We start from the raw sequence: 25,031 nt of genomic DNA, 5'->3' as shown, positions 1-25,031 counted from the left end.
CTGCAGAGGGAGCAACGTTCAGGGTTCCTTGATTGCTTTTCCTACTCACTTACCTTAATTCTGACCTTACAACATACTGGGATTTTTAGAGCATCTCTGAGAAAATTGGGCATGGGGAGGCCAAGCTAGAAAGAGCAGCGGTGCACCTCACAGCTCCCTGTGCCCAGCCAGCCCCTGAAGACAGTGTGCTTCTTGTTCAGCTGGGCTTTGTGAGAACGTGGCTTAAGTTCTCCAAAACCAGAGGATGAGTGAGGCTTCCAAGTGAGAGAAGACTATCCAAGTTCAAGGAGAAGAGGTTTGGTTCCCTCTCTGCCAGGGACAGAAAGTTCTTTCCACATGCGTCTCCCGGTCCTGAGACCTTTCACAAGGGAATGTATTCTGCACTCAGGAAAGCCTCACCTCCCAGTAAAGCAGCCATGAAGGGCTCCTGCATAAAACATGAGCACTTCTCCCTCATCAGCTTGTGAGGGAGAGGGTGCCAGAGGTGCAGAGCCCCCATGTGTCTTATTTGGTTCAGCTGTCAGGCGTTGGCCAGGTAAATACCACTCGCCTTCTGGTCCTACAAATTTCCATGGACTAGCATCTCTCAGTTTGTGTTCCGGTAGAATGCTTATATTTTCCTAACCCTTCTGGAAATGAAATTCATAATCCGTCATTCTTAGTCTTCGCTGTGTTTTCTTTTTTTTTTTTTTTGGTGTAATATGTGTGTGTGTGTGTGTGTGTGTGTGTGTGTGTGTGTGTGTGTATTTTTTTAAATATATTTTATTGATTTTTTACAGAGAGGAAGGGAGAGGGATAGAGAGTTAGAAACATCGATCAGCTGCCTCCTGCACACGCCCCACTGGGGATGTCCCCGCAACCAAGGCACACGCCCCTGACCGGAACCGAACCTGGGACCCCTGCATCTGCAGGCCGACGCTCTATCCACTGAGCCAAACCGGTTAGGGCTTGGTGTAATATATTTTTAATGATTTCAGAGAGGAAGGGAGAGGGAGAGAGATAGACACATCAATGTTGAGAGAGAGTTATTGATTGGCTGCCTCCTGCATGCCTCCTGCTGGGGATGGAGCCCTCAACTCAGGCATGTGCCCTTGACTGGAATCGAACCCAGAACCGTTCAGTCCGCAGGCTGACACTCTTTCCACTGAGCCAAACCAGCTAGGGCTGTTTTCTACTTTGACTTTAAGTCCAGTGAAGTTACTGAAGTGAAACGTTGACTTCTTTGGAAAAAAAATTAAACATTTTATTATGGAAATTATATTATTATGGAAATTTTCAAATATACACAAAGCAGAGAGAATCCCTACATATTCAACACTTAGCTTCAATAATTATCAACTGATTGCCAATCTTGCTTCATCTATACCAGGGGTTGGCAAACTGTGGGCCTGTGACAAAATCCAGCCCTCCATTTGTTTTTGCAAACAAAGTTTTATTGGAACACAGCACACTCATTTGTTTACTTACCACCTATGGCTGCTTTTATGCTTAACAGCAGAGTTGAGTAATTGTGACAGAGACTGTATAGCTCGCAAAGCCTAAGATACAGTATTTACTTTGTATCGAAAGTACTTGCCATCTCCTTACCCATCTGTAATCCTTACCCATCCTTCCTCCACCCCGTCCAGGATTATTTTGAAGCAAATCCCAGACGTCATATAATTTTATCTATATTTTGTATATGTTTCTAAAAAGAGTTCTCTCATTTAAAATAAAACTACCATATTGTTAACAATATTTCCTTGCTATCATCGGTCAGTAGTCATATTTCTCCAACTGTGTTCACAAATTAATCATTGCCTTTTATCAGGATGCGTGGCACACTTGTTCTTTGTGTATTTAACAGCACATCTGTTTAAAAGCAGTGGTAACTCTGTAAGTATGCTGGTAGCCGCCTCTTAACCTCTCTAGTCTATAGTTATATAGGCCTTCACCTGGTGAACTTTTGGATGGAATCTAAATGAAGCTATTTAATGGTATCATCTAAGGATGGCTGAGGTTTTACTCTTCTTTAAGGATTGAGGTGGGATACTAGATCCAGCTTTCTTATTTTCAGGATAGTTTTAATGTTTTATTGGGAGCTGGCTCAGCTCTACGCCCCACATAGCCTATTATTTCTTCCTGAGTTTTAGGCCCAGACCTTTGAGTCCCTGGCACTTACTTTCGCTATGTAACAGGGAACCCAGAGAGAACAGAATGCTTAAGCTTTCATTGCTAGTGAATGGGAGAAGTTCCACCCCAGGGAATCATTACCATGGTGAGAGCAATCTCAAAACTACAGATTGTCTCAGCAGACCTGGTCACCGAGGAGTGAGACTGAGACAAAGGACTCACTTTATCACGGCCATCCCTTTCTCTCAGACCCATGGGACACTTGTATGATGATGAGTAATTCTATCCAGCACCTGGTAACTAAGGATGCATGTGATAATTTGCTCTTTAGTCACTCTTGGGCGGTACTCAGCCCAGAGGTGAAGAGGGGTCATCATAGAGCATGGCGCTGGGGAGGCCTCACAGATGGAGGTGGATCCAGGTTGGTTTTGCAGGAAAGGCTGGAAGTGGACTTAAATAAGAAGAAGGCAGTCTGGGTTGGGGGAACAGTGAGTGTAAAAGGTGTGGTTAAGGAATGATGCTTCGAACAGTTTTATTGCAGTGGAAGGTTTGTGTAAAACAAAGATGCTCAAAGGATGTCCAAGGCTCATAGGTTTGGTGGAGATGGCCCCTGGAACCGAAGAAGGGGAGGTGACTCGGCCTCCAGCCACTGCTCTGTGACTGTGATTCTGCATAAGGTTTCATTGGAAATCAAGGGTGAGATTGTGCTGCTTGGGTGTTTGAAATTCACCAGTGCAGAAGACTTCTACTTAAACATGGGGATTGAATGTGTGTTTATTTCTGTTCCTTCCTGAAAACTCACAAAAATGGCAATAAAGGTATAAACCGTCAATGATAAAGGAATGGAAGAGGGGAAACAGCATATGGGAGATATTAATCAGAATTTAGTTGCTGATAGATAAGTGGCAGAGCTGAGAAAGCTGAAACCCAAGCCTACAGTGTGGGCTGTCCACCAGGAAGTCAGCTGATGTGCTCCATGGAGCCCTGGAAAGCCTCAGCTATGGAAGACGTGTGTGTGTGTGTGTGTGTGTGTGTGTGTGTGTGTGTGTGTGCGCGCGCGCGCGCGTGTTTGCAAGTGCAGGGAAAAGGTTCCTAGGTTGTAAAGATCCATCCCAAGATACATCCTGTTGGAATTTCAGAATGCCAAGAGAAATCTCAAAAGCTTCCAGAGCAAAGAGTACCTATCAAAGAGCAGGAATTAAGAATGCCATCCTTCTCAACAACAACTATGGAGTATGATCCTCAAAATTCTGGTGAAAAATTATTTCTGTCTAGAAATCAAGTTTCAGCCATTTTTACACTGAAGTGTGAGAGTTGAAATAAAGGCATCTTCAGACAGGCAGAATTTCAGAAATTTAATTTTGCTGCACCCTTTCTCAGAAGCTACTCGTGATTTATTCCACCAGATAAGAGGAAACCAAGAAAGAAGCTATGAGATGCAGGCCACAGGAGACTCAATTAGGAGGCCAAAAGAGGTTCCCAAGAGAAAGGTGAAGGAAGATGACCTAGGACAATAACGGAGAGCAGGCCTGGAGGACGACTGCCCACCTTGCACAAAGGGCTCCGGGAGAGATGTGGCTAAGAGTTAAATGACCCCGAGAGGCCACCAGCCCTGTCAGAATCGGGGGGTGAATTAGTGACAGGTTCTTTTAAATCAGGCAGCATAAAACAACGCAGTTCTTAATTCCAGAGGGAGAAAAAGTTGTATAAGTAAGGAAATATGTTTATAGTATTCTACAAAGTCATAGTACAAACTCTGAATATTGCTTTAGTGATTTTTCTATTTGGAAGGAGGATGCAAAAGAGGGCTTTGTGTGTATTGTGGGGGTGGTGGGTGGAATACAATAACTAAATCCTCAAATTTATAGTGGAAAGTCCATAAGTAATGTCTAGATGGCAGAAGGCCAGAAATCATGGAATAAGTTCGTTGTTTGGAAGTGTGTATGTAAGCAGTAGAAGAAGCAGATGTAAGTAGTAGAAGGAGTAGTTAGGAGTTGAACGTAGTTGCTTTTGAGGAGCAGGAGTCAGCAATGGGGAGAGGTAGGACAGGAGACATGGGTTTTTTATGTGCCCCCTATAGTACTTTTTGTGTTTTTAAACTCTCTCTCTCTCTCTCTCTCTCTCTCTCTCTCTCTCTCTCTATCTATCTATCTATATATATATAGTTTCTTTGATTAAAAAATAAAATGAGCCTGGCCAGTGTGGCTCAGCGGTTGAGTATCAGCCCATGAACCAGGAGGTCACAGTTTGATTCCCGGACAGGGCACATGCCTGGTAGTGTGCTTGATCCCCAGTAGGGGCTGTGCAGGAGCCGATCAGTGACTGTCATCATTGACGTTTCTTTCTCTTCCTCTCCTTTCCTCTCTCTGAAATCAATAAAAAATATATTTTAAAAATAAAATGAAAATCACTAGTTGAAAGGATTTATGATAAAGGAGGGCAGTGGAGTCAGCTGAAATTTTGAGCAGGAGCATGACACACGAGGTCAGTCTGGTATGGTTATCTGGATGGCAGTTTATAGGCTGGGTTGGAGTGGGGAGATCAGTTCAGGGATAGTTAGATACAGAAATGCAAGTCAAGGGTAGAGAGACAACAGAATAAAAAGCTCTGGGTCTGAGTGCTTTATTGACAGTCAGCAGAGAAGGAAGAGTCAGGGAAGATGGTGTAGTTTTACTCTGGGAGGACTGACCTGAAGAAGACAGGGAAAGACCTGTTTTCACCAAGTTCCTTTCTCTCAGGTTTCGGGAGAGAGCCTTGGTGTTTAGTTGAATCCAAAGTGACATCAGGTGGTGAAGGCAGGACAGTATAGTGCAGTGGTTCTCAACCTTCCTAATGCCTCGACCCTTTAATACAGTTCCTCATGTTGTGGTGACCCCCAACCATAAAATTATTTTCGTTGCTACGTCATAACTGTAATTTTGCTACTGTAAACAATATGTCATTATATATGTGTTTTCCGATGGTCTTAGGCAACCCCTGTGAAAGGGTCGTTCGACCCCCAAAGGGGTCGCGACCCACAGGTTGAGAACCACTGATATAGTGGGTGCAAGCTAGACAGAATCTGGGAACTAGCCATGAGGCTGGGAGCTGCTTGGGGGTAGCCATATCTAGGGAGGATTTGAGCTTAAAACAATCAGTGAAGAGATTGCACCAAAAGTCATCTCAGTGTAGCCCTGAATGTTGGGAAGATACCAACCTGAAGCATGATAGTCGTTTGAGTAAGATAAGAATTCAGAGAGGATGAAATGTGAAGGTAATCAGGGAACAAAGTCCAACAGTTTAGAATCATGCAACACAATCTATATTGGGTTCTCTTTGCAGTGGACTAGTCCTATTTTCTTCAGTGATGTCTCTTAGCTTTTTTTTTTTTTTTAATATATTTTATTGATCTTAGAGAGGAAGGGAGAGGGAGAGATAGAAACATCAATGATGAGAGAGAATCATTAATCGGCTGCCTCCTACATGCCCCCCACTGGGGACCGAGCCCGCAGCCCAGGCATGTGCCCTGGCCGGAATCAAACCTGGGACCCTTCAGTCCGCAGGCCAACGCTCTACCCATTGAGCCAAACCAGCTAGGGAATGACTCTTAGCTTTTAATTTTTTTTAAATATTTCTTATCTTTAACCACTTTCCTTTCCACCCCTCCTTCATACTTAGAATGGAAAATTTCAAGCATACATCAAATTTGAGAGAATAATACAGTGAGTCTTTTGTAACCCTCACCTGGTTCTGACAATTAATAACATTTTATTTCATCTGACCTCTTAGGAGAGGGGCCAATGAATTTTAAAGCAAATCCCAGACATCATATCTTGTGATCCATGAACATATCACATATGTCTCTAACAGATGGGGTGTTTTCTAAAATAACCAAAATACCATTATCTCACCCAACAAAATTAACACTATTTCCTTCTTTCATGTCATACCCAGTTTGCATGTCATTTTTCCTAGTTGTCTTGAAAGTGTTTTTATACTTGATTTGTTTGAATCAGATCCAGATTTAAGATCAAAACATTGCTTTTGGCTGATAGGTCTCATAAGTCTCTTTTAACCTATAAGTTCTCCTACCCCCCCCCCCCCCTTTTTCCCCAGACCATTTATTTGTTGAAGATCATGGGCATTTGTCTTGTATAGTTTCTCATATTCTGGATGTGGCTAATTGTGACCTTCTGGTGTTGTGTAACATGCTTCTGTGTCCCTTATCTTTCCTGTAAACTTGTAGTTAGATATGGAGGCTTGATTAGGTTCAAATTCACCTTTAAAACTGAAGTGTAATTTACATACAATAAGATCCACAGATCTCAGATGTGCTGTTTGCAGAGTTTTGACAAATGCATGCGCTTGTGTAGCCCACACCCCACCAAAATATAAAACATTTCCATCACCCCATGCAGATATGTCCCTCTCTTACTTGCTTTTGCTCACCTTGCCCTTGTGTATGTGGAAATGCAATGGAACCTGTCAAGCATGGCTGAGGTTTTTACCATCTAGTCTAGCTCTGCCTTGTCCATGGGAGTTTTAGGACCAACTTTGGAAAGGTTGTTTACTCACCAAAGATAATGTGGAGAGTCTTGCTGCCATTTGCACCAACCTTCCCATGACCATGCGACATGTTTTCACTGGCACCTTATATCAGGGTAATTTCAGAAGCCAATAAAAAAAAAACACGTGGGATCCAAATAGGCTTCAATAATGAAGAGAGTTTATTGGCTCATATAACAAAAGTCTAGATGTAGGTCCTGGTTTCAAGGGAAGCCTGAACTAGTAGCTCAACAATATCACCAAAGAGCTAGATTTCCCCCCACCTTCCTGCTCTGCCACCCACTGGGTCACCTTCACATTGTTGGGTTCAAGATGGCAGCCAGTAGCTCCCAGACTGCATGCTTTCTCCGTCATATCCTGCAAGGAGGAGAGACTGCTTTTTCCAGAATTCCTAGCAAAACTATCAAGATTCACCGACTGACCGGCCTTTGTCCACTTTTGGTTTAGTCAATAGTTCAACTCCTGGGTTGGGAGTAGGGTCATCTTCCCTATAAATGGGAATCAGGAGCTAGTGGTAAGGAGGGATTGGTTGCTAAGGATGCAACCACAGATTTTCTCTATAATCATCTAAGCCTCAGAAGCTCTGTGATTGGGGCCTGCCTGACTGTGCTTCCCCGCAAGCAGCCAAGCTCCTGTGCCAGACACCACCCTCCACCCTCCCTTGGCCCTTTCTTGTCAGCCATCTGAGATTTTGCTAGGATTTGAAGGTGGGGGTGGGGTGGGCACTGTATTCACGCTGAGTTTCACGTTTCCAGCTGGGAGAAACGCACAGACCCCCGAGGCAGATTTTACTATGTGGATCACAACACTCGGACCACCACCTGGCAGCGCCCCACAGCCGAGTATGTGCGCAACTATGAGCAGTGGCAGTCACAGCGGAATCAGCTCCAGGGCGCCATGCAGCACTTCAGCCAAAGATTCCTCTACCAGGTGAGAGGGCAGAAATTGCAGCTTCGCCTAGTCTCCACCGACCTGTTGGGTGAGCAGGGAAAATGTCAGTGCCCTGACCCTGGGATTTTACTCATCACAGTGAAATTCCTCAAACTCCAGTGTTTCTAACTTAGTAACTCAATGCTCAGCGTCTGTGTCTAAGGCAGCGGTTCGCAACCTGTGGGTCGCGACCCCTGAAAAATACATCCTGCATATCAGATATTTACATTACGATTCATAACATTAGCAAAATTACAGTTATGAAGTAGCAACGAAAATAATTTTATGGTTGGGGGTCATCACAACATGAGGAACTGTATTAAAGGGTCGCGGCATCAGGAAGGTTGAGAACCACTGGACTCAATGTGTCTGAAGCTGAATTCACCATTTCTTTCAACGTTGGATTCTCTTCTGGCCCTCCCATCCAAGTCCATTCACCCAGACTTAGAGCCTGGTCAGTGGTGACTTCTCCTATATCTCACCCTTTCAAATCAAAGCAACCACCCAAATCCTTCTTTTCTCATTGCTACTGTGTTTCTTTAGATCTTTATTATCGGACAGATACTAAAGGATGGAAGGGCCTTTAAAGTTCATCTAGATCAGGGGTTGGCAAGCTCTAGCCTGTGGGCCAGACTGGCCCTCACCTGATTTTGTTAATAAAGCTTTATTGGCACATAAGCACACCCTGTACTTGAGGTATTGATTATGGCTACTTCTAAGCTGTAATAGCAGAGTTAAGTAGTCACAACAGGGAGTATGTAGCCCATACAGCCTAAGATATTTACTGTCTGACCCTTTACAGAAAAAGTTTATTGACCCCCTAGGCTAGATCAACCTCCTGCTATCTAATTCCGGATTTTCCTCTGCCTCTTCCAACTGAATGGTTAGGGCAGCTTCTGAATTGTTCTCTCTGCTGCCATTCTCTCTCCTTTAATTCATACTGCCTGTTCCCACCAGAGTATCACTGTCATTTCATCACTGTTAAAAAAAAAATCACTGTAGAGGGTTTAAGGAAGGGGGGAGAGTGTTGCTTTACATTTATTACTGTCATTTTTAAAAAAATTTATTGATTTTTTACAGCGAAGAAGGGAGAAGGATAGAGTTAGAAACATCAATGAGAGAGAAATATCTATCAGCTGCCTCTTGCACACTCCCTACTGGGGATGTGCCCGCAACCAAGGTACATGCCCTTGACCGGAATCAAACCTGGGACCCTTGAGTCCGCAGGCCGACACTCTATCCATTGAGCCAAACCGGTTAGGGCAATTACTGTCATTTTTTATCACTGGCTCAAAAACTTTTGTGGTCATTACCTACAGAATAGCATTTAAATGTTCTACTCCAGAATTCAGAGTGGTCCCAGATGAACTGTCTATGGTTTCCAGTACTGTGAACCCTCTTAGCCCCACCTTCCTGAGTCTCCACTCCATTAGAGCTTCCACCAGTAACATGGTGGCTGGAGGGATCCCAGACACACGGCCTTTTGGGGAGGAAGGGGTAGGATTCCCAAGTTGGAACTCTGCATTCTCTCAGAGCACCTTGAACATGGAGCTTGGGATCTGTGTAGAACCCTCATAGGATGTGGTGGATTGGAGGTTGGAAACTTTGTGAGCTGGTCCACAACATTTAATCCCTGTCACAAGATAGAGCAGCTGAAATGCCCTGGTGGTCTACCAGGTGCAGTACTGCCTGAGTCCTTATGCCAGGCCTCCCACTCTATAACCCCTTTCAATCATGCCTGGCATCCGGTTCTGGCATGTTTCAAAATGGGATGGGATCTGGTCATCCTCTGCGTTTCAGAAATTGTTCTCATGAGCTGGGCCCCAAAGACCTTACCTGCCATTTGCGTGGGTGGTCCTTTGACTTCACAACAAGGACACATTTTAGGAGTCTCACATGGTTCTGTCTTCCTGCTTATCCAACTTCTCAAGTTAAAAAAGAATCCATTAAAGGGATCTTTTTTCTTCTCTAACAAGTACCAAGTAGGTCCTGTAGGTTGACCAAGATGCTTGGTATGTGAAAGGGAAGATCCCCGAGTTCACGTATGCTTGGTCTTTTGTTCCGCTTACCTGCCTCTCATTTTAGCAGCATCATTCTGGGGCTGCAGAGGAAGAACTTTGACTTGGAGGGTCTCCGAGAAGTAAAAATTAAGCACTAAAATTTTTCCCCTTCTTTTTAAGTACTCTAATACAGTTTTCTCAGCTTGGTTGGGGATTTAGGAGGGCTCTGGATGGCGGCGATGGTTCCCTTTTCTCCCTGAAACAAGACCCATATTTTTTGGTTCAGCTTTCAATGTCTCTCTGTTGATTTCCCTCCCCCTTGGGTTCAATTTGCCCCTCTTGTTTGCTGTGGTGCCATGTCCTGGTTACAAGTAAGAAGAGTCGCTTTCATGGAGTTATTTTGGGGTTTGGCCTTGGCCCAGGATTTGACGTGGTAGACTTAAGAGCTGATACTATACCAGCGGCCTCCCCTCCTCCTCTTTCTCCTGCGGGGCTGAAAGTGAGACCCGTTCTTTACTGCCCTGCAGAGCACAAAATACAGTTCAAGATGGAAATCTAGGGAAGCCCAGATTGCAGACTCCCGCAGTTCCTTCCTGCCATCTGCCTCAACGCACATCTTTTTCGGTCTCTGTTGTTCCCTTATTTCTGACATGTTTTCCTGTCCTTACGGCCTGGTGCCTTTGTAGCTCATGATCATCATGCACATACTTGTGTTCGATGTGCACTTTCACTTTGCCCTGTTTTGGGTTCTCACGGCAGTCCACTGAGGATGCCCGGCCCGATCGTGCGCATTGTGTATTGTGACACGACCCGTCTCACATCTACTACTATTTCTGCGACACCTCTTCCTTTGCTCCCGCTTTGGTCCTCTCCTAATAATCTAGTGTCGGCGGGACAGAAGCAAATCATTCTGTGGCTCCGAATATGAGGATGCCAAAACCTGGCTCTCACTGTGCAGAGGCCCCGTGGCTTGGGTTCTCAAGCACCTGGGTTTTGTTCTGCACCCACTGAGTGCACCCTTTACAAAAAAAGGAGCCTGCCTTCCACACTGTAACCTTTATGCCCTTCCCAGAGCCTTCTTGCCCTTGGTTTTATTTGCTAGACATTCTTTATTTCTGAGTTTGTATCTTAAAATATTACCGGAACTTGGTGCTTATTCCCCGAGAGACTTGAACTCACATGAGCTGTCTGGCTCATGGCCTGTCCCTCGGATCTCCCAACCAGCGGACGCTTCCCAGGAAAATTGTTCAACAGCGTTCCTTTCTGTTCCTAGTGATAAAGGAAACTGTCTTGTCTCTTTGAGTCCTAGGATCTCTCTTCTGGCTATATAATCCCTCCCGGCCCCTTTCTCTGTGCTTTTCTGCTGTGAGCCACCCACCTGCGATAGTGCATTCTGGGAAGTGTGGTGGAAGAGAAGGGCAGGTGGTCGGCTCCCAGTGCCTCCATTTCACGTGTTCCTGTTTATTAGTTTCTGGTCTCTATCTCCCTCCCTCCTGCTTCCTCTTCTCTCTTCTGACAGGCGTTGGAGGTGAGAGTAGGAGGATGCTGAAGACATTTTTTAAAAATCACTTTAACAAAAGAGAGCCACCATTGTATGAAGTTTGTGACATTAAAAAGTCAAGGATTAAGAAAAGGGCTGATAATTTCTTTTTATTCTCCTCCCTGTGTTTTGTATGCTAGTCAGTGTTCATTTTGATGAATAATAGAAACCTGCTTGGTTAAGCTTAAGCAAAAAAAAATTTATCAAGTGGGAATCCACAGAACGATGAAGAACCTAACTCTGGCAGAAAACCAGGGGTAGGCAGGGCAAAGCGATGATCTGCCTAGGACATCGCTCATCTGTCTGCGGCCAAACACTCGGTGCTTCAATGGGCTGTGGTCTCTACTGAAGCAGTGAGGCATCTCCAACAGCCCCCATGCTTTCTTTCCGGTCCCTGCAAATTTGGGTGGGAGCACCTGATTGGCTGTTCTTAAGTCATGTGCCTACACTCTAGATGCTGTGTTATTTGCTAGCTGATAAATATTTTATGTATATATATTTTTTAATTGATTTTTTTACGAGAGGACGGGAGAGAGATAGTTAGAAACATCGATGAGAGAGACTTCGGTCAGCTGCCTTCTACACGTCCCCTACTGGGGATGTGCCTGCAACCAAGGTACATGCCCTTGACCGGAATCGAACCTGGGACCCTTCAGTCCACAGGCCTACGCTCTATCCCAGGGGTCCTCAAACTACGCCCGTGGGCCACATGCGGCCCGCCAAAAACATTTATCCGGCCTGCCGGGTGTTTTTGCCGCCGCTGCCTGTTGCTTAGCAGCCGACTAGTTTTTCTTTTAAACTATAGTCCGGCCCTCCAACGGTCTGAGGGACAGTGAACTGGCCCCCTGTTTAAAAAGTTTGAGGACCCCTGCTCTATCCACTGAGCCAAACCAGTTAGGGGGATGATAAATATTTTTTGTTTGTAGTTCAATGCAGGTCACAGAGACTGTCAGTAAAGACATTTGGTCTGTTGATTTATACAGTTAAGCAAAAGATGCCTGTAAGTCCACTGAAACCCATTTGGTACCCATCGGAGCCCCTCATTGCTTGTGGATTGTCCACCCATTCCAAGAAAAGACCTGAAGCAGCAAACATTTTGCACCAAATGCTTCTTTTAAATTCTTAAAATGACCTTTGCTGTAGTTCTTTCCTTCTTCAAGGTCATTGCCGCAGCTCAGTACTTACCCCACGACATTGTATTTGGCTTCATTGTCTGAAATGCATGGGTGTTTCAAACAAACGTGGAGGAACTTGAGATGCTGCACCCTTCCCCCAGCAAAATGACCGCTGTGAATCTGGGAGATCTTTTTCAGTAACCATCAGACCAACCTGCATTGTGGTGGAGATACTGCGCACGTCCTCCACGGTACGCCGATGGTAACGTGCCCTTCATGGAGGACAGCCCGCTCCCCACACCCTGGTGCAGTTTCATTCTGCTGGGTTGGAGGCCCGCTGCTGAAAGGGGGCTCTGTCCCGTCAAGGAACGTATGGTTTCCAGACTTAAGCGTCTTTGTTGGAACTCACTTTGGAAGAGTTGCTTGTGCTGCCACCTTGGAAAGAAAGTTTCTCTGTCCTTTCAGCTGGGGGTGGAGGGTGGCCGTGAAAGGGGGTTCGTTGGCAGTTGAGCCTCACCAATGTTTTCTCAAGACGAGACTGAGCTCCATTCATCCTCATGCCTGTGTGTGGCTCCAAAGGGGCCAGCCAGGCAGCTCCCAGTCTGCACGGAGAACTTGATCCCCTAATGTAATGATTAAATTTTAGTAAGTGAAATAAAAATGTTTCAGAAAAGAGAGAGAGAGAGAGGGAGGAAGAAAGAAAGCGCAGAACAATACTTGTTTTATTTAACTATGAGGAGATTCTGACAGCACCCCCTTCCCCGCAGGATATGAGAACTCTTGGTCCGCTGCAGCCCCGCCCCAGGGACCTTGCAGCAGAGTTTGGCTGGGGGTGGGGGGCTCTAAGGTAAACAGCGACCCTGAAGCCCTGGAGTCAGCTCCCCCTTCTTTCTCCTGTCTCCCCTTCTCTCTTGCCACCTCGCCCCCAGCCCCACCTCCCCAGACAGGCACACACAGAACACTGTGCAACTTCAGGTTCAGGCCGGAGGAGAATAAAGGTGCTTTGTGAAGGGAAGCAAAACATTCCTGGGGGAGGTGAGGGGCCTGGGGCATGAATGTGCCCTCAGTCTGGGCCGATGCTGCACACCCTGCTCCCTCTTCCAGCGCACCCAGGAGGGAGGTGCAGGGAGGAGGGCCCAGCCCCCAGCCAGGAAGCTCTGGGCGTGGGCAGGGCTTGTGGGAATGATTTCATTGGAAAGGCCTGCGATATTTTTTCCCCTCCCGTGTGTGGTTCTTGGAGAAATTTGGAGGTGGTGGTGATTTCAGTTGCCTTGGCCGCGCAGAGCAGGAGCTGAGCAGAGGCACTGGGCCGGCTGAGCTCGCCAGCAGCCCGGCTCTGGGCCCTTCGGCCATGCCTGGGGCCAGCCCGCTGCCTCCGGGGCCCTGGCCCGCCTTCATCTGCGCACCTCTTCCTCCCCCTCACTCTACCCTCGCCAAAACCTATCTGGGTCCTCAGTGTGCAGGGTTCTTTTTCAGTTTTTCTTTTTTGAAAAAGACTTTTGAGGGGAGCGGATGTCACCTAAAGCCCCACGATCTCCTCCACAAAGAGCGCAAATGTGGAAACGAGTTGTTGGCGTTTTTAGGTTTATCTTTCAATTTATTTTTAACCAGCGGCGTTTTTTTAACCTCTGTGTTCTGCTGTGTTTCTTGTGTTTAGTCTTCGAGTGGTTCAACCGACCATGACCCACTGGGCCCCCTCCCTCCCGGCTGGGGTAAGTACCGAGTCCCACGTCTGTCCCTCAGCCTCCCTTAGCGGGTGCTGCTCCATGCTCTGTGCTCTCCCTGTGAGTCCTCCTCTCTCCCCTCCCTCGGTTTCCCAGTTCACTTCTTTCCAGCACGCTCTGTGGGGATGCCCAGCCAGAGAAATTGCAGGCCATGGAGCGAGAAGGCTGGGAAAGTAATGGAGCCCCCCTGCCCGGTAGCATTCCCCCACCATAGCGGAAGGAGGGGGACGGCTACGAAAGAAGTCCCCCGAGCGGCTGTGGTACTTTTGGGCTTTGGTCCTGACTTTCAAGGTGTTGACCCAACAACCCATCCTGTCACTAAGACATTTTGACGTGGCTGATTCCCAGATGCATTTATTTCAGGCCCGTGGCCATGTGATTGAAAGGAGCTACCTTACCAAACCTTCCTTTGCAGCTGAGATGTTGGAGGACTAAGAGCATCTAGCTCAGCCTCATTTAGGGAGAAGTGGGACTCGGGAACATTCGGGGCATGTGCCCTGGGTCAGGGCAGCTGAAGAGATGTGGACCTAACGCTGAGATGCTCCGACCCCTGAGCTAATGGAAGCCAGCTTTTTGGGGGAACACAACTGTGAAAGGGGCCGCAGGGAAGCCAGCTGAGCGCTGGGCAGCAACTCTATTGAAGTACACTGTTGCTAGCTAACGGCATCAGGCTGGCTTCTCCTTGTCATTGACAGCTGCCTCTTACCTAAGTCTTCGGTGTGATTTCCAGTAATGAGTTAGATGGACATCTATGACTTGAGAGAAATTACAGACGTCATGGCTTTTCTGGGATGGAGTGGTCATGCAAAGAGGGGTCATCAGAGACGGCGAGACTGGGTGCTTTCCGTCGCTCTCTGAGCTGGGTCAGGATTTTTTTCAGCAGGCAAGAGCTCCTGGGAGCTAAAGAGGACCGACCGTGTAGCAGGAATTGGCCTGTGCTGGGTTTAATTGATTGATTAGGCCGGCAGAAGACAGTAAGTGCCGGTTTGGTGGTGTTCACAGATGGTATTAAGTTGGGCGGGGGCATGCTCCCCAGCGAAGATAGAGAGGCTGACAATGACAGGATGCGCATCTGAGCCTCTTGGTGCAGACACAACTACTCCCTGGTAGTAATTTACGAGGTTGCATCAACCCCATGGGACCTGCAGGGTATCACTTAGTGAATTACCGCAGCATTCCAGAGCACTGGAGGGACCTCCTCGTCCTCCTAGTGGGATATGCCAGTGAGGGAGGCCTCCACACAGTTGATTTTCTGCTAGAGAATCCACCTTGCTCCCTGAGCCGATGAAAGGCCATTGCTGTCTCAGAGACTGGCAGCAAGTCAAAGGCGAGGGCGTCCGCACAGGACCCCTGTCTAGATAGGGGAAAACTCAACAGATGAAACAAGAATCTGTAATGCTGTTTGGCAGCCAGTAGACCCTGTGACCTGGAGCTGGGGGCTCAGAGTTGCACCTTTCTCCATAGAGTCAAGTAATGTATTTCTGTACCAGTTTTGCTAAATGATGGTCACCACTAAGGGTGGCTGTAAGGACTTGTAAACAGTTCCCAGAAGCCACGTGTGACATGGGACTCGGAGCCACGCTTGGAGTCAGTGCTGTTTACAAATGATGAGGAAACCCCGACAAAACTAAAGGGTATGCGACTGAGAAAAAAGAACATCTGGCCGAGGGCCAGGGGCCTTCCTAATCAAATCCTTCGGGCTTTGTGTTGGCTTCTCCAGGGCTGGTGCAGGCATCGCCCCAGGGAGAGCGGAGATTGAACAGAAAGAGCAGCAAAACTAAACGAGAATTGCCTTTAGCACGAGCCTGCTGCCAGGTCTGCTGTGTCCTCCTGCTCTTAGTTCTGCGTCCCTTCCTGCTCCTCCATGACAGACCCCGTGGTCCTTCCTGAGCGTCGGCTCAGGGGTCGGGGCATCTCAGCGTTAGGTCCACCTCTCCTCAGCTGCCCAGATCCCTGGGCACGAGCCCTAATGTTCCCGAGTCCATTTCTCCCTAAATGAGGCTGAGCTAGATGCTCTCGGGACTCTCCCAGCCCCAAAGTATGAAATTGTTTGCAGCAAAGCAGTTCCGAGGCACCACACGAGGCCCCCGTGCAGGGAGCAGTGCCAGAGGCAAGGGCACAGGCCTCAGACCTGTGGGCAGATCCCGCAGCCTGGTGGTGAGCGCTGACTGAGGCCCCGGCAGAGCAGATGTGGAGGGTCCAGTTGAGAGCAGAAGCCTCTGGCTGGGAGCCCTTCCCTCCCGCAGGTCCCTCTCGGGAAGCCTGTGTTCAGTGGGACAGCCCCACAGCGCTTCTGAGGTGGGGGGAGCTCTGTAGCAATTCTGGGCCCCTTCTCTTGACTCCTTTTGTATGTGTGTGTGTGTGTGTTTTTTTTTTATCGATTAATGGATACCAGGTAAGATAGACAGAGACCAAAATCTTGGGTTAGTAATGGGAATGTTGCAGCCTGACACTTGAGGGGAGGGGATGGGGTCCCCCCAGTTCTGCTTCTTTTCGATTTTAGTTTCCCTGTTAGGTTCTGGAACTGATTGTGTTTATTTTTTTAATTTTTCCCTGTCATCGTAAGTGAGAGAGGGCCATTAGCGTCATTTGTTCTCAAGACAGAAACAGATTGGAAGCCTCAGAAACTTCCTGGGGAAGGTGACCTGTCTTGGGTTCAGAGCCTTGCCCTGAGTTTTGCCTTCCAGCCACTCAGAGCTGATAGGGTGTCCCTTTTAACCTTTTCCAGGGCCCGGAATCCCCACTAGACTCAGGTCTGCTCCTGAAGCCCAGATTCCCTCCCTAGAGGACCCCAGAGCCATCCTCCGTGCACAGGCAAAGAGCAAGAGAGTAAGGATTGTCCAGAGGAGAGAGAGAAAATGTCTGAGCTCTCCCAAATGCTGGACGCATGCCCTTAGGTGTGAGCGCTAGATGGGCGTTGTAAGTGCCGCAGCCCCTGCATTTATTTGCACATATGCAACATAGAGGTTTTGCTGGGACATGAGAGTTTTAGAACAAAACTTTGCCTCTGAGGAGAAAAAAGACCAAGAGAGGGTATGTGGAGTGCTGATCAGAGAGGTGTGAGGGAAATGCAACCCCCACAGGTGCCTGGGTCCCTGCATCTGGTGGGCAGAGCGGTGGCAGGACCAGAGACCAGCTGTCAGGGACTTGGGGGCGGGGGGGCATCGGTGAGGGCCTCCACTTTGCACACAGCTGGATGCAATTAGGCCTCTGTTTTCAGCTGGGCTGCTCCCCCTCCGTGTTGCCACACTGCCCCCCGCCCTCCAACCAACCAACCAACCAACCGAAGACAGTGCTTGATCCTGAGCTGGAAATGTGACTGTCCCTCCACCACTCCCCACTAGGGAAAGATTCTCTTTGTCCTTTTTGCCAGTGACAGATGTGTGTGAGCTGGGCTTTTATTGGATAAACTTCTCTAACAGGGCGGGAACAGCGGCGGCAAGTCAGACCCCAGCACCTGGAAAGGGGCACCCAGACGGGGAGAGAACAGGGCTCAAGATGTCCCAATCTGACTGTCCTCCTTTCTTTCTTCTCCCTGGCAGAGAAGAGACAGGACAACGGACGGGTGTATTACGTGAACCATAACACGCGCACCACCCAGTGGGAGGACCCTCGGACCCAGGGGTAAGGGCTCGGGCTGGGAGGGGGCCCTGTGCAGCTCTAGCACTGGCTGATGGCCTTGGACTGCATTTGTCCTCTATGGCCAATGTTCTGGGACCTTCAGCCACACACAAGTGCCTGGAGACCCTCATGATACAGTGTCAGCCGAATGAGAGCCTAAAGGGGCTCCTTAAATTGATTTTCCTGGTAGCTGTGTTGACTGTGCACGCTGCTGATAACATGACTTCACCCTGTGCTCCCCCCACCCAAGCTGGTCTGGGACTGGGGCAGTTGGTGCCTCAGGATTGCTGGTGGCCACTCAGGCTATGGCCATGGCCATGGCCACTGAGGGCTGGTTCTTGGGCCTTGGGGCAGTAAACGACCTCTCTGTTCTTCACAACTGTCCTCATGACTTGGGTGGTACCAGGTACCGTTCCTCAAGGAAAAGCTTTGCAGAACCTGGGTGAAAGCAGAGAGAAAGGAGTACTTTGGGGACCCCAGCCTCCTAAGCATTGAGGCCCAGAAGGTGAGGCCAGCCCTAACCCCCCTCTTCCTCTTCCCGTGTTGGCAGGATGATCCAGGAGCCAGCTCTGCCCCCAGGGTGGGAGATGAAGTACACCAACGAGGGGGTGCGCTACTTCGTGGACCACAATACCCGTACCACCACCTTTAAGGATCCTCGCCCAGGGTTTGAGTCAGGGTAAGGACTTGCCACAGGCGACAGCAGTATCCATGTTCAGCTGCTCTCACTGCCCTCTAGTGACCAATTTCCATGTCACATCAGCAGGGCTGGGGAAGGAGGGGGCCACCCCAGTTATTCAGAGTAACACCAGTGGTTTCCTCTCTCTCTCAAAGCAAAAATCTGTCGTTATATCTAGGTTTTTTGTTTGTTTTACTTCTCAAATCTGCCAAAGATTTTAAAGGCAGTCACTTCCTCTCTTTTATGCCTTAATTTACTCATCTTTAAAATAGCACCAGCTGTCCTTAGGGCTAACAGATACATTGGTAATTTTTGAGAAATCACAGATTCCAGAACTTCTTTGCTCTTCCCAGGGCGAAGCAAGGTTCCCCTGGTGCCTATGACCGAAGTTTCCGATGGAAGTATCACCAGTTCCGTTTCCTCTGCCATGTGAGTTCTGGTGCTGGGCCGTCCCTGCAGGGTGGGGTGGTGGACTTGTTTCAGCTCGATTTCCGAGCCCAGCAGCAGTCTGGTGAGCTGGGGGCAGGCCACTGATCTGACCCCGACCGAGCCGTTGTTTGACATTGTCTCCAGGAAGCCAGCTCCCATTCCTAGGGACCAGGCTCTCCTCTCCTGGCCCAGGGAGACAGGGAAACCTCCTCATACAGACAGGAGACCAGACTGAATAATTACCTCCTGAGGCCTGATTCAAGGTTTGTCTTTTCTCCTTTCAGTCAAATGCCCTCCCCAGCCACGTGAAGATCAGCGTTTCCAGGCAGACACTTTTTGAGGATTCTTTCCAACAGGTTAGAAAATAATTATGGTATCTATCTAAGTCCAGAGGCAGGTGAAAGGCCCCCTCCCAGCACCCCGTCTTCTATCACGTGGCCTATTAAACCCACACAGGCCGAAACCGGTTTGGCTCAGTGGATAGAGCGTCGGCCTGCGGACTGAGGGGTCCCAGGTTCGATTCCGGTCGGGGGCATGTACCTGGGTTGCGGGCACGTCCCCAGTGGGAGATGTGCAGGAGGCAGCTGGTCGATGTTTCTCTCTCATCGATGTTTCTGACTCTCTATCCCTCTCCCTTCCTCTCTGTAAAAAATCAATAAAATATATTTTTAAAAAAATAAAATAAATAAATAAATAAATAAACCCACACAGTAGAGTATCCAAGGCCTGGGCCTCGGTGAGTGCTGTCTGTCCCCTGCCCACTGCCCCCAGTTGCCTTGAAGGGAGAGTGGCAGGGTGGCCATGATGCTCTGTCTCCCCAGATCATGAACATGAAACCCTACGACCTGCGCCGCCGGCTCTACATCATCATGCGTGGCGAGGAGGGCCTGGACTACGGGGGCATTGCCAGGTGAGTCGGTGCCCCGGGAAGGCTGCGCTGCACCCCACTTCCCCAGGGTACTGGGCCTGTGGCCGGAAAGCTGCCTCCTCCTTGCTCAGATTGGTTGCCAGTGCCCTTACACTTCTTCAGGAGTGGGCACGGGTATGGCCAGTTCAAATGCTGGAACTGGGTCCCAGGGTTCCCTGCTGGGCTGGGTACTAACCTTTAGTTACTGGGTCATGGGGGCCCCAGAAGGAGGGCTCAGGGCAATGGCTCCTTTACCAACCCATCTGTCATTATTGCTGTGCTTGAACGCCATCTGCTTGCACCGGTGGGCAGCAGCTAAATATCAGTGCCATGTGGTCGTCCATTAAAATCACCCCTGGACTTCTCCTACTTTTAAGGCCGCTGGGGCAGGTTAAGTGGGGGCATCTTGGTACATAGCCGGCATGGATAAGCTGTGTCACAATCCAAAGGGCCTTGACCAGCATTCAGCTGCATGTCACCCACACAGGATCAGTACAGTTCAAACGGCCGACACAACCCCCAAAAGAGCCCAAAGCATTGTTTCGCCCTCACCATAGCCCACCTACAAAAGTTAGCAGGCTCTCTAGCAAAAAGTTGCCTTGGACGATGGGGCTGAAGGGCCCCGGCAGAGAGGAGGAGTATCTTAGCCTGTGGTGACTGCTCGGCTCACTCACCTATCTCGGAGTGGGACATCTCGCTTGGTGTTGGGCTAACTTGCTGCTGGTCCTCTGTTCGTTGGTGGCTTTGCCCTCTGTGTTGGCCCCCGTGGATCGATGGCTGTCTTTCCCGTGGTGACCGTGGTGACCTCCTCTCCAGGCTCTGCTTGGTGGGCTTCTGGTGTGGCTCCCGCCCTGTGTGTGTCCGTCTCTCTGTGTCCTGCCAGTGGTTTTACCCTATGGTAGGTTACGTCATGCTGTTCTACCACAGGGTAGAACCACGGACAGGATACCGGGGCACCCTCTGCATCGAAGGACTCCTCGTCTGCCTGGCCACAAACAGCCCAGCAGCCAGGGACTGGCCTCGTTGGGTTGTCCCCCTGTGGGTTTAGCTGAAGCCCAGAAGGACTCTGAATTCTGGTTTGAGGCTTGTACCTAGAGTGCAAAGAGATGCTAAGGCCTGGGTGTTGGTTCAGATGAACATGCAGAAGGACAAGCAAAGTCTGGTAATGGGGCCTGGGGGAGGAGCGGGCAGAGTGCAAGGAAAGCAAGAGACCTGCAGTGGGAGTGAGGTTTATAGTCTGCAGGCAGCATGGATCACAGTTCATGCATCAGGAGGTGGGAATGCATTATCATGTGCTCATGTTACGCCACCTGCTCAGGTTGGGTGGAAGCGGGGTGGCTGCTATTCATACAGCATCGCTGCAAGATTTAGAAAAAGATGCCTTATTTCAAGACACTTCCATGTTGGAAAATGGTGGCGATATTCTGGCTTTTACAGAAAGAAACAGCTTGGCTGCAGGAAAGTTGTTGCAATAAATGTGCAAGTCTATGATATTTTGCCATAGTACTCTTGTGTAGGGCACAGCCTGCACAGCTGTGCATGGTGCCCCCAGGGTGCCAGGGGCCCTTTGCCATTAAGATGTAAAGTCCTGGATGCCCACCCGGAGCCGACACACTCACGTTTTCCTGAGCGTCACCCTCAAGCGTGGCTGTCGTCCTCGCTCACCCTGGGTCTGACCCCACCCTGTCCACTGACCTGCTGTTACTTCAGGTTAGCCAGCTGCTGGCTCGCCTGCCCAGGACCCGTGTCTCCAGAGCAGCTGAGGAGGACGGCAGAGGAGCGGTGTGCCTCCAGCCCGCGTGCAGGGGAGGATCCGCTAGTCCTGTTTCTCTCTCTCTCTCTCTCACAGAGAGTGGTTTTTCCTCCTGTCCCATGAGGTGCTCAACCCCATGTATTGCTTATTCGAATACGCCGGGAAGAACAATTACTGCCTGCAGATCAACCCCGCCTCCTCCATCAACCCCGACCACCTCACCTACTTCCGCTTCATCGGCAGGTTCATCGCCATGGTAAGGTTCATTGCCACGAGACCTCCAGGGAGGGGGGCAGCCGAGGAGCCAGACCCTACACACCACTAGCAGCGCCACTGTCATCCTCACGGAACTAACTAAACATGCAAAAAGCCAGAGAGAGTTCGGGACTAGTTCGGACTTCTCTCAGTGCCCACCCGGGGGCGTCGAGAGGGTTTCTCCATGGTGACCTGTGGAGGACTCATCGAGCGAAAGCCAGGGCCCTGGGTCGTCACGGGCTTCACAGGTGCTCTTCTGAGGGTGTTGGGGGTGACGGGCTGAGCACACATAATTGCCCACCTGCCGCCCACCTCTGGGGGTGCCAGCACCTGCCACCAGCCCAGGGTGGGAGCATTGGGGACTGTCCTGCTGAGACACTGGCCTGTGTCAGGGGATATGGAATCTGCACTGGCTTAGAACAGACCCTAGTAGACTGGGTGGTGCCCGATGGAGGAGGGAGCTGGCAGGAGCTGGCAGGGTAGGGAAGGGGTGGCACGCTTTATCTGTACTTACCTAGAAATAGGAACATACCGTGAACAGGGCAGGGGGTCATGTCACGTGCATCCGGTTGAATGTCTCCTGAGGGTGGAGAAGCAGGACTGAGGAGGGGAACCCACGGGAGCCCACTGCCATATTTGGTAGTTGCTGTTTCACTGCTAACTTTCCTTTACTTCGCCCTGTTCCCCTCTCGGGAGGGCCCAAGAGCCGGTGACTAAATATGTCCCTTCCTCTGGTCTGGAAGTTTTTGGCCAAGGTGTTGGGCTCAGGAAGTGGGCACATTTTTCCCAGGTCCAGAGATTTGCTTGGCCCAGCAGCCGCCAGGCCAGTAAAACCCTAGACTATTACTCACCACTGGCCCGCCAGCTCTCGCCGTCAGCGGCGTCTGCATTATTTTTGGCTGCTGGTGCTGCCCAGCTCTGAGCGTCGGCGAGTCAGGGCTGCCACCGGGAGCTGTGCTGAGCGAGTCTTCTCTGTGAGTGTGGGCACATCTTTGCTAGAGCCAGGAGCCGGCAGGCAGGTGTGCCAGGCAGGCAGCAGGCCCAAGGTGGGTTCCTGAGCAGGTGGCTCTGCTCCGTCCCTGTGGTCCGCAGGTCAGAGAAGAGTCTGTCCCCAGGTCCCCGTCAGGACACAGGACAGAGTGCTGCCTATTTCCCAGACCCTCCCTTGGGGCCTGGGGTAGCTGGATGCATGGTGCTCTCCGGGCAGAGGGCAGCGGACGGTGCCCGGGCTCTGATGCAGAGCACCCTGGAGCCTGCCTGCAGGAACGCAAACCTCCGCTGTGCGTCCTCCCTCCCCAGGCTCTGTACCACGGAAAGTTCATTGACACGGGCTTCACCCTCCCTTTCTACAAGCGGATGCTCAACAAGAGACCGACCCTGAAGGACCTGGAGTCCATCGACCCCGAATTCTACAACTCCATCATCTGGATCAAGTGAGCCCCTCGCTCACCTCGTGTTGGGGGGAGAGGGATCTCTGGTTGGGAGTAGGTACCCACGGCCTTTATTTTCTCTGCCATAGTGGCCTCTGGGCCTCACCCAGGCTGCCTGGGTGTTGGTGGAGACGCTCAGCTTCTAGGTGCCCATGAGGCAGCTCCGCAATTCTCTCCTTGCGTCAGGAGAGGCCCGTGCTGCTGTCCCCGGTCCTGGGACACGTCCTCGTTTCCCAGGGGCACTAAAGTGAGTGGTAGAACGGGATCGAGGGAAGACCCTTCTGAGAGAGACGTCTTCCCTCTTGTGCTCTCGTGCCCCCAGAGAGAACAACCTAGAGGAGTGTGGCCTCGAGCTGTACTTCATCCAGGACATGGAGATTTTGGGCAAGGTGACGACCCACGAACTGAAGGAAGGTGGCGAGAGCATCCGAGTGACGGAGGAGAACAAGGAGGAGTACATCATGTGAGTCTCAAGTGCTGGGAGACAGAGTGGGGGTGTGGGAGCAGAGGCACAGCAGCCCGCGCATGGCCCATAGGTCTCCAGGGGTCACAGAAACCCCCATTTTGCATGGCCTTCAGATGGCAGCCCGTGGATGGTCACATGCTGACCAGAGCTGGGGGAGCCAGAGCCCAGAGCCCTGTGGCAGCTCCTCCTTGCTCTCTGGTTTCCCACATGGTGGACTTAGGGCTGCAGGGCTGACTCTCTTCGACGAGTCCTAAAACGCAGACATCTTTCTTTTCTTTCTGGTCCTGTGTGCTCAAACCCACCATCTCACATGCATGTGTGCATGCGTTCACCTGTGCGTGTTCTCCAGGTCTCAGTCTAGTCTGTTAACATCCATACATCTGAGGCTCAGGCGGCGGCAGGAGGAGGAGGTGCTGGTGGTGATTTCAGACTCAGTATCTCCGGGCTGCTGGGAGGGTTAAGAGGTTCTGCTCTGGGGCAGCAGCAGCCGGGGCTCGCAGCCCAGAAGTGGGAAGTTGAGTCTCAGCAGATTCCTCTCGGGCTCCACCAACAGGCTGTCTTTGTTTCAGGCTGCTGACCGACTGGCGTTTCACCCGGGGCGTGGAGGAGCAGACCAAAGCCTTCCTAGACGGCTTCAACGAGGTGGCCCCCTTGGAGTGGCTGCGCTACTTTGATGAGAAAGAGCTGGAGGTGAGAACTACGGTTGTTGGGACCCTGAGCCCCTGCCTCTGGGGCGATCCTGCCCTTGGATAGCCTCACTGTGTACCCACAGAAATGCCCCGTAGAACCCCTACTGCCCAGGACTGAAGCAACAAGCTCCCTCCTCCATCGGGCACCACCCAGTCTACTAACTTTGATTTGGGTCCTCACACCCACCCTTCCCTAGGCCCTGGTGTGAGGGGGTCCATGTGCAAGATTTGTGCTGTCCATATGATTAAAACTGCCAGCAGAAGTAGTTGGCAGTGCCTGGGGCGGTTCCACCTGGTGGCGGGAGGGCCGGCGCTGCTGACGCCCTTTCCCTCGCAGCTGATGCTGTGCGGAATGCAGGAGATAGACATGAACGACTGGCAGAAGAACACCATCTACCGGCACTACACCAAGAACAGCAAGCAGATCCAGTGGTTCTGGCAGGTGGGTCCTGCCTGGTCATCGCAGCCCCCAAGGGACACGAGACCCGACTAGAACTCAAGCCCAAGGACTCTGCTGTGTTATCACCTCCCCGACCTTTGGCACTCTCCTCATCTCCCCCAGCAACTTGCAAAAGGAGATGAGAAACCGAGTCTCAGGACAGATGGAGCTGTTGCAGCTGGGTGGTGGCCAGTGCATTGGGCAGGAGTGTCGGTGGTCAGCTGGGGTAGCTCTAAAGGCCAGTGTGTGGTAGGTGGGCCCGCAGGCAGGGGAACGCTCCCATAGGTCACGTGGTTTCCTTCCAGCCACGTGGGATGGGAAAGCATTCAGAGAAACTCCTGTATGTAAGGAGTTGTGTGTGGGTGGTGGTGTCATTCTGAAGTATAGCAAATACACA

General features: G+C 50.3%; 1 protein-coding gene and 1 long non-coding RNA gene across 4 annotated transcripts in view; one reads left to right on the top strand and one right to left on the bottom strand.

The window, feature by feature from the left end:
* WWP2 (WW domain containing E3 ubiquitin protein ligase 2) overlaps positions 1-25,031 on the top strand; it is a 119,167-nt gene that overhangs the window by 90,948 nt on the left and 3,188 nt on the right. For 2 of the 3 annotated variants that reach the window (XM_036346080.1, XM_036346082.1), the window contains 12 exons: positions 7,413-7,587; positions 13,900-13,954; positions 17,509-17,590; positions 18,138-18,266; positions 18,620-18,695; positions 18,980-19,051; positions 19,517-19,605; positions 21,452-21,611; positions 22,910-23,043; positions 23,363-23,503; positions 24,076-24,196; positions 24,533-24,637. In XM_036346080.1, the coding sequence (XP_036201973.1) occupies positions 7,413-7,587; positions 13,900-13,954; positions 17,509-17,590; positions 18,138-18,266; positions 18,620-18,695; positions 18,980-19,051; positions 19,517-19,605; positions 21,452-21,611; positions 22,910-23,043; positions 23,363-23,503; positions 24,076-24,196; positions 24,533-24,637 (1,339 nt within the window). The remainder of the gene's footprint in view (positions 1-7,412; positions 7,588-13,899; positions 13,955-17,508; positions 17,591-18,137; positions 18,267-18,619; positions 18,696-18,979; positions 19,052-19,516; positions 19,606-21,451; positions 21,612-22,909; positions 23,044-23,362; positions 23,504-24,075; positions 24,197-24,532; positions 24,638-25,031) is intronic. The other variant, XM_036346081.1, reaches the window with a different exon arrangement.
* Positions 11,983-22,912, bottom strand: LOC118674377. Its single transcript, XR_004973625.1, has 3 exons — positions 22,462-22,912; positions 20,277-22,190; positions 11,983-12,865 (listed from the first exon to the last, which is right to left on the bottom strand). It is a non-coding gene; the product is annotated as an uncharacterized LOC118674377 (long non-coding RNA).

This window comes from Myotis myotis, unplaced genomic scaffold (assembly GCF_014108235.1).
Source record: "Myotis myotis isolate mMyoMyo1 unplaced genomic scaffold, mMyoMyo1.p scaffold_m19_p_19, whole genome shotgun sequence".
NCBI lineage: Eukaryota > Metazoa > Chordata > Mammalia > Chiroptera > Vespertilionidae > Myotis > Myotis myotis.
This window is presented reverse-complemented; position numbering and strand designations above follow the sequence as displayed.